Source organism: Ctenopharyngodon idella, chromosome 3 (genome assembly GCF_019924925.1).
Source record: "Ctenopharyngodon idella isolate HZGC_01 chromosome 3, HZGC01, whole genome shotgun sequence".
NCBI lineage: Eukaryota > Metazoa > Chordata > Actinopteri > Cypriniformes > Xenocyprididae > Ctenopharyngodon > Ctenopharyngodon idella.
This window is the reverse complement of record NC_067222.1, coordinates 38247045-38260586: the sequence shown is the minus strand read 5'-3', so window position 1 is coordinate 38260586 and position 13542 is coordinate 38247045. Positions and strand designations below refer to the sequence as shown.

At 39.4% G+C, this 13542-nt stretch overlaps 1 protein-coding gene across 1 annotated transcript in view; it reads right to left on the bottom strand.

The window, feature by feature from the left end:
- baiap3 (BAI1 associated protein 3) overlaps positions 1 to 13008 on the bottom strand; it is a 59406-nt gene extending 46398 nt beyond the window's left edge. The window contains exons 1-2 of the mRNA XM_051888530.1: positions 12694 to 13008; positions 897 to 1058 (exon numbers count right to left, since the gene is read on the bottom strand). Of these exons, the coding sequence (XP_051744490.1) occupies positions 897 to 1045 (149 nt within the window). The 5' untranslated portion in view covers positions 1046 to 1058; positions 12694 to 13008. The remainder of the gene's footprint in view (positions 1 to 896; positions 1059 to 12693) is intronic.
- Positions 13009 to 13542: the final 534 nt, after the last annotated feature.

The following is a 13542-nucleotide window of genomic DNA, read 5'->3' as shown; positions in this document are numbered from 1 at the left end:
AATGACAAATACATTTTTTAACAGTCAGTTGTTGCCACCTAGTGGAATCAGATGTAATTGATACAACCGTTATTTGACGTGCCAAGTTCGTTTCAAAAGATAGTTTGCTCTATTTTGATCGCTATTGTAGACATCGGTGTTTAAATACTAACTTAAAACTTATATCTCAGTACTTCTGTGATAATGTGAATATTTGTAACACAGAAATAACTAATGTGTGATTCAAAATGGCTCTCTCTGGCTCTGGCAGCACGAACACAGATTTGAACGTTCCGGTTTGATTTTGTCAAAGGTTTAATAGACGCGGGAGAATCGTTGTCATTAATAAAGTAGGATCGCGTGGGTGCTTGAATCGAGATCGAGATCTTTTTACGATTAATCGTGCAGCTCTACTACGTGGAATATGCACAAAGTAGTAGTAGTAGTAGCAGTAGTAGTAGTAGTAGTCGTCTGGTTTATTAGAAGCATAGACCGTTCTTTGTTAGAAGTAAGAAGAAACCTCATTGCTTCACACAGGCTACTCTCTGCTGTCTCAGACGATGACATCTTTGTGTTGTGTCAGCCAGACGGCCACCGTAGCTTCTCCGAAAGGGAGGGGTGTGCACCGTTAGTTGCAGTTTGCAACCTCACTGCTAGATGCCGCTAAAATTTACACATTGCACCTTTAAGCCCAGTCCCAGAATAAAATGCATGTTTGAGCTGCTTTAACTGAAATCAACTTGCACTGACATATTGTAATTTATGTCAGTGCCATTATTTTGTCTCAAGATGCACACCAGTAATGTTTTTTTTTTTTTTCTAAGGCACGTTTATAAAAGCCCTGTCTGTGAAACCAAGCCTTAGTTTTTAATGGGAGCTTTAATTTTTAAGAGTGTGCTCTCATGGTACAGACTCACCTGTGTACGATGGTGCCAGAGCGGCGTGCGAGCGTCGGGGGACTCCCTCCAGCGCTGGTGCTGGCCGGTGGCTCCCTCCTGGCCCTCAGGGACTGGCTCCTCTGCACCTGCCTGAGCACACTGCTCTTCAGATCCAGCAGTGTCGACATGCTCGTTCACTGTCTGCAGAAAATACCACACATTGCATCAGCTACGCCATAGGAGAGGTGGAAAGGTGACAGAATGAGGGGACGTGTGGGGCCATTATCATAGAGCACATCTCAGAAAGGGGGGAGAGGGGAAACAATTAACCCAGCGTCCACCTCTTGGGCCGACCATTGGCTGTGCTCGCAACAGGCACGATGAGTAATTACAGGCATCATTCCTCCCTCTCGTAATCCAGTTATAAACACGCTTTGCATAGGGCGCATGCGGCTGCTGTCCAGTGTTAATTGACGTACGTGTCAGGCACATTTGTCTTCTGCCACAGAAAGCGGTCATCTGTGTGAGAAGCGAAGCCTGCAATTACTCTCAATGTCAAGACGGCAGCAAATTTTTCACCCGACAGCTCAGATGTGGTGCAGATGGAGATTGTGAGAGTTCAGCAAAGGCTCTTAATACAGTTATGACTGGAACCACAGGCTTAAACTCTAGGCCCTTAACCTGAGGAGTTTGAGAGCACAGAACAGCCACTTCTAGGTACAGACTCACTGGGTACATGATTCACTAGTGAGCCACATTCACTCACATCTTGGAAAAAACGCAACGGCTCTATTCAGAGAAAGAATCAAGGGGGGCGGGGGAGGGGGGGTGTAAGAGACTGACAGAATGAGTGAAAGAGAATATTTTTGATTGAGATGTCACATGCAGATGTACAAATTGTTCTTTCAGCTCATGACAGTTTGCCTTTGTCAAATCTCTAAATGTTACGAGGAGGAGTTCTGAAGCCCTCTGTCATATCAGTTGTTTTCTATGCAATGACTCTATGTTTACATGGAGATCTAGCGTATCCCTGGTGCATTACGTCATAATACTATATCGGATTGCCAGGTTTTTGGAGTTAGGGTATATTTTTCTGAAGATCTTGCATTTTAATTCACTGTAAACCAGTTTGGACCAGTATATTGCAACATCTATGCTGGTTATTGCAGTCCGGCTTGACTAAGTCTTGGATACAGCATGAAGGTGCCTCAAAACACCTTGCACTGGTGAAGAAGATGCAACAAACTGGTAATTCATGCTGGTTACCAGTTGCAGGGTTGCCAGGTTTTCACAACAAAACCCGCCCAATTGCTACTCCAAACTAATCCAAAATAAGCCCAATCCCCCCGGTAAAATTAGCATTCCAGGGGTTAATTATCATGTTATTTGGGGTCGCTTCAACTCGCGGACATGAAAAACAACCCGCGGCAACAGTGTTAAAGTAGCCCAATTCCTTGGGAAAACCGCAGACTTTGCAACACTGACCAATTTAGCTAGTTTAGGCCATTTGCAGGGTTGTTTTGAATCTAACCGTCCTGAAAAAAAAAAAACCAACAAAAAAAAACATCTTAGCCTAAGGATTCAATCCTGCTCCTACAGGACCACCTTCCTGCATATTCCTGATTAACTGGTTTAGATGTGTTTATTTGGGGTTTGGAGCTAAACTTTGCAGGACAGTGGCCCTGCAGTAGCCTATGCTGGTTGCTGGTAGGGATGAACAGTTTTTCCCAGAATGAGTCTGATACTGATACTTTCATTTTTAGTACTTGCCAGTACAGAGTACCGATACCTGTATTTTCATTGCATTTTCATTTTGAAAAATATCGGGCAGAGAAACCAAAAGAATATGAATCAAATTAGTTTGCTTAGCAAATAGATATTTCCTTCATTATTTTCACGCCTAATTAATTATGCCTGTTAAAATGTATTGTAGGAGCTACAGTTACTTTCACTGTTAATATTGCTGTTAATCAGATTTTATCTTTAATTTAATAGCACAGTAAATATTTAGAGCTGCTCCAGCAGGGCTCAACATTAAGGATTTTTTTTTTTTTTTTTCTACAGGCCTGGTTGGGCCAGTAGTTCAAATTTTTAGATACCAGTGAAGCATGACAATTTTCAGGTGCAGAAATGAATAAGGTATACAAATGTAAAATAATACTGCATAGTCTTCGCTGTATAAAATAAATATAGATTAATCATTATTAAAGTTACAAAAGTTATTCAGTCAAGAGCAGTGAGTGATTTTCTCTTTGTCTTTTGTTGTTAGATTAGCATTGAGGACAAAGACAGCAGTAGGTTTATTAGGCTGCTGTCACTTTAAGAGCTGCACGTATCCAACATACTGTTACACACGTGTATTCTTTCTCAACTGTTAACGCTCACTTAAGACTTAACCTACTGTAACGCGTGTGTGGGTTATATGCTAGCTTCACAGTTCTTACCCAGTGCTGTTTTGTGGGTTCTTCTTGGCTTTGTTCTGTCGATCAGTTTATCACCGCTATATGGTGGACACTGACAAGGAGCTCTGGTGATCACAACACTTGTTTTATTGAACATTTGGAGGTGAACATCATGAATTGGCCACAGCCGATTAAAGAGTGCATCTCATCTCTCTCTCCGCTATCACAACTGCCGCAAAGACTGTTCTCTTCTGTGATCTAAATCATGAGGTGCTGTTCTCACAATATTATCCCCCAAATACTATTTAAAATAATAGAACATTATTTATAACCTTTAATTTCACTCCCTACACTACTATGTTTCAAAAGGACACTTACCTATACGAGCATTTTGACATAATTTTGTGTGAATTTGTCCATTCATGTGCAAGAAGACATGAAAGAGAACTCAATTTAATAGGTTACTCGCACGCTGTCTGAGAGGCAGCTTTCTGGGTGCGTGCTTCAGATGTTTTACACGTGGCATGATATTTTTTTTTTTTTGTATTGGAGCATTTTAATGAGTACGAGTACACAAGCGCAGTGTCGGGCCTAAAACTTTGCCAAACTAAATGACTGAAGATCACACGCTATCCAGACTTTAAAGATGTTCTGAACACAACAAACTCATGCATGAAACATGCAGCTCGTTGCTAGAAGATGCCTGACAAATGAAAACAATGTGGTCCAAAATCAGCTCAAATTATCAAACATGTTTGAAATCCTAAACTAGCGTCAACTTGTCCAGACTGCAAATCAGGGCAAAAATCTGGGCAAAAGCGGTATAATGTATTCCCACCTTTGGTTTGGTTTATGATCATGTCTGGTTTCTCTCAGCTTGATTAATCCTGCAAGACATGGGAAGATGATGTGTTTGCTTTTCACCTTCCTTTAATCTGACCAGACGTGCATTAAGAAATGTTGAAAGATGAAACAAAGCAAAGCAGTCTATCAGACTCCCAGCATCTTTCTCGACTCCCTCCACAGAGCAGATTCCACCAGTCGCTGTGCTGGAATCGAGCGTAATGTGCATCGAAGGGCACCGCAGTGCATTCACCTGAATTCTCAGCTCTTGCTGGTGGCAATTAGCACCAGGCCACCGAGCAGCTGCTTCCCAGGTGAACTCATTTCAATTACGCACTTCGCCACCTGAATTGAATGTCACTCCGTCTCAGTCATCAGCTCCCATGAAAAGCGAGAACTGACATGCTACCAAACACAAGACAACAGCTGCCAAGGAAACGTTGCCATGGCCGAGAGCAGGAACATCAGCTCCTTCTCACCAGGTCGTCCCCGCTGAGCTGCTGTCCCTCGCAAAGGCTCTTAGGCCACGTGAATGACACCGCTGCTCAATAGAGATGGTAAGCCTGGCAGTCAAAGGCTTCTCCGCTGGGGACGGCGGGTCTCTATGGTAACGGTTGAGCGAGAGGAACGGCCAATGCAGGTACACAGGATTCAACAAAAGCTGCACAAATCAAGCTCTTGTTTTGCTTATATCACCTTTTGTTGGGGCATTTGAGCTGGCAACACAGACCAGAGGATTCTGGGAAAGATTCAACATAATTTTCTATTCCTAAACTTGAAAGTAAAAGTTAAGAGCGCCCCCAGCAGATTGCTGATATGCTTCTCTCCTTAGCTTCAGGTTTATCGATTTCAATTTCGCCAATTGCTACTAAATTGTTTTATTGATTTCATAATCTTCTTTTACATAGATTCCCACTCTCATTCATATACAAAGGCTGACCGACTGCTTTGGCATATGGATTTTCATTCTCATTCATAGAGATGAGTTAACCTTCTGATCTTTGTCAAGCGAAATGAGGCAGGGCTGCTGTATAATGCTTTCGCCAGTCTGACACACGAGCCTCACCAGTGCCTGTTCCTCAGCCTTCATTTATTTGTGGCAAATTCTTTCTGACAAGATGTGTCATCCCAAGAAGACCTTTCAGACTACAATGAGGTTTTTCAGGTCAGTATTTACCTTTTTATGTGAGATGTGAGCCTCCAATAGCCATATGTCACTAAATAGACCATGTTGTATGATTCTGGTTTCATCAGATAGCAAATAAAGTTCTGTACTGCATTACTTTGGAGATATTTCAACATAAATCTTATGTGCTGGGACCGTCTGAATGCTCTTTACACTATTTCCTATTTATTCTCTCTGCCCGCTAATCCAACAGGAACACTGTTTTCATAATAATTTATGATGGCGGGCCCTGTGATTGTCATTGACGCAATCACCGCTCTCTTCTCTCACAATGAAGTCTTTCTGGATAAGCACTGAGAGACGGCCCATAACCGTGCCTCCTGTATTTCATAAATTGGAGAAATGTCAAGTGTCCTTCTCATTATGAAGCTCTGAATGGTGGGGTAAAAGGTTGCCTGTAAGGGTGCCAATTTTTTCACTTCAATAATGAAATGATATACACATAAATTTAATATTTTAACCTGCCTAGACAGAATGTAATCCAATCAAATCAGACCCACAATTCTTTCCCAAAACGTGTCATCTTTATTGGTTGTGTGGGTGTGGAATACCCTGAGCTTTTCCCCCCAAGTGAGACCTATGAGTCAAAGCAGTTTCTAACCTGACTGACGAAAGACAGATACTGCTGATCAGTGCAGAAGAGGGGCAGAGCTGGTGCTGCAGGTATGTGACATGGGTTTGCTTGTGTTATGCCAAATCAAAAGTGTGACAGCAAAAGACTTTTGACAGCTCCCAGGCTTTCATGACAAAGGCAGTTTCTTTCAGTTTTTCCCCCTCCGTTTGGCATGAAACATTCGTATAGTGTTGGGGGTAACGCATAACAAGTTACATAATCAGATTACTTTTTTCAAGTAACTAGTAATGTATTACTTTTACATTTACACCAAATATCTGAGTTACTTTTTCAAATAACTCAAGTTACTTTGTTTTCCCATTTATTGACTGACAACTCTCCTGTTTCCATGTTAAGAGAAATCAGGAGAAAGTGCAGAGGCATGGTTATTCTAGACTAGTTCTAGATTATATGTGGGCATACATTTAATCATTTACTTCTTCTCCAGCATCCTATTCTTCTTTAATCCAGAATGGAGCACAGCTGAAGGGTTTGTTTGGGCTGCGCCCTCTACTGTACAGGCGTGAATTTGCATTTCCTTCAGCCTGAGGCTTATTCATTTCACTTTTGGTGTGAAAGGGCCTTTACATTTGCCAAAAATAGAACTTTTTTGTTGTTATAAAAACAAATAAACAAACAGCCCAGTCCAGACGAGAAAAAGTAAAGCAATATTGTAATGCATTACTTTTAAAAGTAACTTTCCCCAACACTGTTTGTAGTCATCCAGTTTGAAATGTTGACTACAAACTCTGAGGTTTTTAAAATTTCCCGTCACAGTGTTCTTTCCATATTTACCATTCTTTAGTCACTGCCTACCACAGGCTGGATCCTTTACTGGAAACCAAAAGTAACTCACTCCCGCTAAATGTGACCTATTTGAATTCTTGCACACAGGAACAATACATTTCGACACCAATTAAGACTAAAAGTTTGCTAAGAAGTATTTCCTACTAAAGCAAGGCAGTTTTTGACTTTGGTCAAGCGTATCCACAGCAGACTGGTGGGAGTGGCCTTGGACGGCAATATGCCCAGTGCATTATGGGAGTTGAAGTTCACCTACCTATTTGGCAAAAGGGAAGACAACAGCCTTTTCTTGGTTTTCTCTAGTCAGGTAGCACCGATTTCAACATTTTTCACAACAAGGCTGTATTTAATTGATCAAAAATACATATATAGTACTGTACTGTGAAATTGGACATACCTCTTTTGTCACATGCTGTTTTTCACCTACTATATAGTAATAAGGGAAGTATGTGATTTTGCGGTTTAATGCGGTTGGTTTGGTGGGGGGTAATTGAGAATGAATGGGGGAAATTCATGTAAGAGGAGGCAATGCCTCCGTCACACTATGATTGGATATGATTTGTTCGTGCAATAAATCCTGCCTCATGTTTTCATGCGTGGTCACGAAATGGTCTGAATAATTGAAATTATGATGTTAATAGGAGGACTAATTAAAAAGTACCTGTAAATGGCCTGAAAACATGATGACTGTCTGTGTGTGTGTGTGTGTGTGTGTGTGTGTGTGTGTGTGTGTGTGTGTGTGTGTGTGTGTGTGTGTGTGTGTGTGTGTGTGTGTGTGTGTGTGTGTTATGGGGGGGGTTAGTGAGCAATCAGCTTGGTGTAATTAAAGGTACATCTTCATGTCTATGACCAGTGTTTACTGAACTGGATGACTAATAAAAATAAGTTAAGAACAGCTAAACATCAGTTCACAAATAAAATATAAGCCTATTGTTTAAACTGTTAATGCATTAGTTAATATTTTAAACATATATAAATATGTTTATTTAACCAGGGAAATGTGACATATATATATATATATATATATATATATATATATGTGTGTGTGTGTGTGATATATATCATAAACATTAAACATTTCAAATTGACAGAAGGTGAAATTGTCTTTTAGCAGAACATTATCTGCATACAAAGACTACACAGAGGTAGATTTCGAAATTGCTTCAAAATTATTTCAGTATAATATAAGTCAAAAGGAAAATATCTCTGGTTTGATGGGAATGAATTGGTACTTACTACTACTGCTGGGCTGTGGGGGTCCTAAGACAAAAAAAGGTTAGGAAACACTAATGCAGGGCAGGTAGCACAGGGGAGGAACCGGGCTCATATCATTACGATCTAGGAGCCGATAAGACCAATAATCCTTCAGACTGTGATAAAGGTGTATGGGGCCATCAGGGGATCTATGCCAGCTTATTCCCCACTAGGCCATTTTCACAGAGCCAATCTGCAGTGTTGATCAACGTTAACGTCAAGCATAGTACCACAGAGACGTTTCACAATTGGGATCGATCCGACTCGAAGACCTATTGGTCTCTCTGAAATGAAACTAAATAAGAATAGTTATAGTTCTGTCTGTCCAAGATGCATTTGAGCGTCGACGTTTGCACTCAACATGTGATGGAACAAATCAGATAAGACATCCAGTGACACAGTCTTTTACTCCGAGTGTGTTGTGTAACTGGATGCTAAACAATGACAGAAGTGAAATATTAGCCCTGTTCCAAAACCTAGTAAGCTGCATCACTGCCTACATAGGCAACTTGCCTGTAAGTCAGCATCCTAACCATCATGGCACATCAAATGATTTTAAAAACTCTCCACATAAGCCAAGCACACACTACAAGACTGAAAATATCTCCCTGCAGGCACTAAAAGACTCAGTTTCTCGTCTCCTGGTGTGCGCACACTATACAAGTGATCGCTGACTAGGTGCGTTCTTCTCCCTGATCCTTGAATACATTCTCACACAAATTTGAAGGCATACAAACGGGACAGCTGATTCTTGACAACATGTCAACATGCAGTCATCTCAAGTCAGCTTGTTAGATGAACTTCATTGGATGGCGAGCACTGTGATCTGTGACTATTTGCTGCAAACTAGTCATCAGCTTAAATCAATCAACATGTTTGAGTCCTGTACTGTGTATTTAGCTATAGGCAGCAACGTAAATAGCTCTCTGTATAGGAGACTGGACACACACAACTGATTTCAATAGAGTTTGATATTGTTGCTGAGGTAACACTGCAATATACTTAAGCATAAAAAAAAAAAAAAATGTTGAGTAAAATATTACCTGATGTTTTTTTATTACATATTATTTCATTTTTATTTATTTGAAGATCTATGGATCTAACTATGGACTTTTTTTCAAATTGACTTGAAAATTGAGATGCAGTGTCTTTGTTCAAAGTACTATCATTGTTTTTCATATCTTAAAAAAACATGGCCGCCATTGACCAATCAAATACAAAGTTCTGTCATGAAGGTACAGCCTGATAGGTCCTTAACTCAATCTGCTTGCAATCACATCATTCTCTATCTCTCACTGCTCAACCCTCAAATACTTGGTCAGAATTTGCTGTAGCAGTGCAGCACGCTTTCAGAAACCCTCCACCTTCCCCAGCTCCACCTGTCTAGATCTGCTATGGGTAATTCATGTACGCTATATTGTACAGAAGCAGCATGTCTTACTTGCTCACAGCAGCATGTCGTGTATGCAGGGCCTAAAATTAACACTCGCCAAATGAGAGTAAAAATCGACATTGGCGAATATATGAAATTGTGTCAGTCACCAGTTGGCCAGTAACAGTTTTTTTAACTCTAACAATGCAATGTTGTGAGAACATGAACGTGAACAATGCTCTGTACATTTGACAAGTCAGTGCTGCATCATCATGAAAGTTTCAGCCTTTCCAATGTAAATAGGCACTTTAAGCAACAGCTGTTGATGGAACTGCCGACTGTCAACTGCAGTAGCTAAAGAACACAAAAAAGTGGCTAAGCAACAACAAAGAGGACGAGTAACGGATCATTAAATCATTTGACATAGTAAAAAATAAATTACATTTAAATAAAAGCAAGTGAATGTTGCATTTGGCATTAAATGACATACATATTCAATTAAAATGCCACAAAACCATAAAACATAACATTTACTTACCTAATCTCTCACGTATTATCAGTTACAGTAGAAAGTCAAGAAGTAGCAGTTAAATTTGCGCATGCACAACAGAACGCCGTTGCCGTTGTATCAGCAGCTGCTGCTTAAAGTCCCTAATATTGTTGGAATACGCGAAAGGGAATTCGTAACTCATGCGCTCTGTGGGAAGTTTAAACATCCGCCCTGAAAGGCGTGTCTCACAGCAAAGTTGAGCTCTCTTTCATGCCTTCCTGTGCTTCAATAGACAAATTCACTCAAAGTTATGACAAAAAAATGCCCGTTTTGGTGGGTATCCTAGTAAATAGTAATACAATAAATCGCCGCTATAAATCGAGAAATGATTTTGGATTCGATTTTCTGAATGCATCACGATTCTCGCTCTAATCAATTCTGAGCTTTTTTTTTAACAGCAGATGGCACTGCATGCTTTAGAAACAGCCTATAAAATAATCATTCATAAAGTTTGAAAAAGTTTAAGCGAATTACAAGGGTGTTTGCAGTGGGCTGTTTACATTAATCTCGCGTCATAAAAGCTTTCTGAGGTGCAAGTACATTCTCAGACTCAGCCGAACGCACGAGCGCTCTTCTTCATGAGCATTTGAGCGTGAGGTTGAAAACTAGCCTAGAGCGCCATCTGCTGTTACAAACTAAGCTCAGAATTGATTTGATAGAGAATCACGATGCATTTGGAATCGATTCAGAATCATTTCTCGATTTATTGCAACGATTTATTGTCCCAGCCCTAGTAAATAGTCGGTTATGTCTTAAGTGCACACAAACACAAAACGCGTAATCTGTGTGTGAATACAGTCTTAAAGTGACAGCAGCCTAATAACCCTGCTACTGTCTGCATTTTTAATGTTAATCAAACAACAAAGGACAAAGAAAAAAATCACTCACTGCTCTTGAACTTTTACAAAAAGTCCACTTCATAGCATAATATCATTGGAAATTTACCATGTGATGCTTATTTCATATGACAGAATAAAACAATAACATTACAGATTTATGTTAACATTTACAGTCATGGTTTTAACAGGCCACTGTTAGAATAAGAGTGGAATATTTATAAGTACTCAAATCAACAGCAACTTTCAAGAAGCCTTTTTAAATTAAGCAGTAAATGTCACTCTACTAAAGTGGAGCAGCTGATTATTGGCTAAAATAAAGGGTAAATGATGACGATCCATCATGATTTTAGAGAGGGATGAAAAATGGATAGACTTTTGCAAGCTAACAGCTCTAATAAAATACAGTTTAACTTCAAATTAAAGGATTATTAAATTCCGAAACGGCATCTGACTGCAGCGCATTAAAACACATAGTCGCTGGAATAAAAGTAAGACAATTCCACTTGTCTTTCTATAGCTGTACTGAGACGTTCACAGCAACTCACAGAAAGACAGATGAGAGAATGGAGTGCTGTCTTTCACCTGTGGCAGGAAGCTCTGCTCACACGTCTGCTCGAGCCACCATTAAGAACAGCACAGATTTAAACTGTCAATCAGAGACCAAAGGGAAGTCTGCCGAGCTTTCACATTCAATTACACTAGGACAAGCTCATGTCTGAGCACTTGCTTCTCTATGGAAAAAGAAAAAGATGTATTTTTCATCTTGATACCTCAATCTTGTATATGATATTTCTGAGGTGTCAACCATTTATTAAATGATGTTTACAATGAATACAAACGATAAACCTTTATTAAAACCATAGAGAATTTGCGAATTCACTAAAATCATCAAAGTTGTTATTTAAAACACTGTTATGAATAAACGGCACTTAATCTAACCATCTATTAAGTTGTTTAGGTCCAATTTGCCATTTAATTCTAAAGCATTTTTTTTCTATGAGATTTTTATTTTTTATTTTTTTGCATTGAACTGAAAAGTTTTTGCACTGTGTTTAAATGAATATACTACTTATAAATTATAATTTGATTTATAATTTGCTTCTCGGATTGTCAACCTTATCTTCTGTCTATATGTGTTGTTGTCTTGGAAACTAACTCCCTTGTGCACCATCAACACATTACTCGGGGGTAAAATTGAGTACGTGTTCGCATTTTTATAGTTACTCTAAGTTATCCAGACACACGTCTTTCAATTATTCCTGCATTATTTCTACTTTTGGTAGTTGAAACTTGCACATATTTTACATTTCTGATTTGGAAAACAAAATATTTTTAGATTGTGGGCTGTTTTATACTATTTAATTCATTATCATTTACAATCTGGACAACTGAACATGAACACTGCATCACCTAATACACCAACAAAACACATAAAACCATAATTCATTTACTTTTGTCTAGTGACTGCTCTTTGAATATGACAGAAGCAAGATGATGGTTCAGTTTCTGGGCATTTTTTTTCTTCTTCTTTTTTTTTCATTGTCAGTCAATCTAGACAAAAAAGCGCCCTCTGAGAGCTACTTTACCACCCATAACATCTGTTGAGACATAGCTACAGGTGTTTAACTATAAGACATAAACAGATTTGAACGCAGCAACATTAAATCAAATGCTTTAAAAATCTCAAGCAATTCTTTAATGTATCTAAAACGCAATTCAAACCCACAATAAGCCATTAAGCAGACTAAAATACAAATATTATGATTTAGTTTAGTAGAGAAATCCTGTAACAACATGAGTGAGGTATAAAGCAAGACTAAACAACATATACACTTGTACTCTCAGAAAATAGATTAAGCTAGTAGCCTAATATTTCCCGCTCATGCTTATTAGTCTATAATTCCCAATGTTAAATTAATGAATATCATTCACGCAGCACAATGCACGTATAAATCCATAGAAATGTGTCTCACCTGTGGATTTCTCATTCACTGCTGTGCGATGCGCGCGCGACTGTTTCCGTGCGTCTCAGACTTTTCTTCTCCCATCGAAATCTACGCAACTGGTTGGTGGTATATCTCTTTAAGACGGGAGATGTCAACTAAGCAATAAACGTTAATTTGTCCTCATCTGATGACAGGAAAACGTTTTAATTTCTCCGAGACGTTTCCGTCTGCTCTCGTGCGCACCGGTATAATCCATATATGGTAAAGGGAAGTGCAAGTCTACTTTGCATGCCTCGAGCTGTTGCTGAGGGGCTGTCAGCCGCTTTGCCAAGAAAGAACGGCTTTGCCGTGTTTTATACTATTACAGAACAAGAGTCTGTTTCTTTTTTATGTGTAGTCCAGGTACTATAACATTAAATAAATGACAAGCATATCACAGACTTGTATGGAAAACCATAAACAGCAGGTAAAAACGTACAGAAAGTGTGGATATTTGTAGCTACAGCAAGTCAGTTGCTTTATATAGGGAATAATAGATTCTCTATAATGGTTGCATGAGTGTTGCCTGCCAAACAGATGAATATCACAATTTGGACAGCCTACAATTTTATAAATCAGCCTAATAATTGACTCTGCCTTAACTGTGGGTTTTGCGTACTGTGCCAATGCATAACTAGGGCAAATTTCACAAAATCTCCATAAAACCTCTAGGCTATTGTTTTCCGAGCTCACAGAAAGAAAGCCACAGCCAAGACTTGGCATTTATGTAGGTCTCCTCTATTTTGTTCCAATTAGACAAACCAGTAGGAGGAGGTGCTACCCTGCAGACAGTAGATCTGAGACATTTATTAGTATGAGTAAAACAGAAGCGTGGAC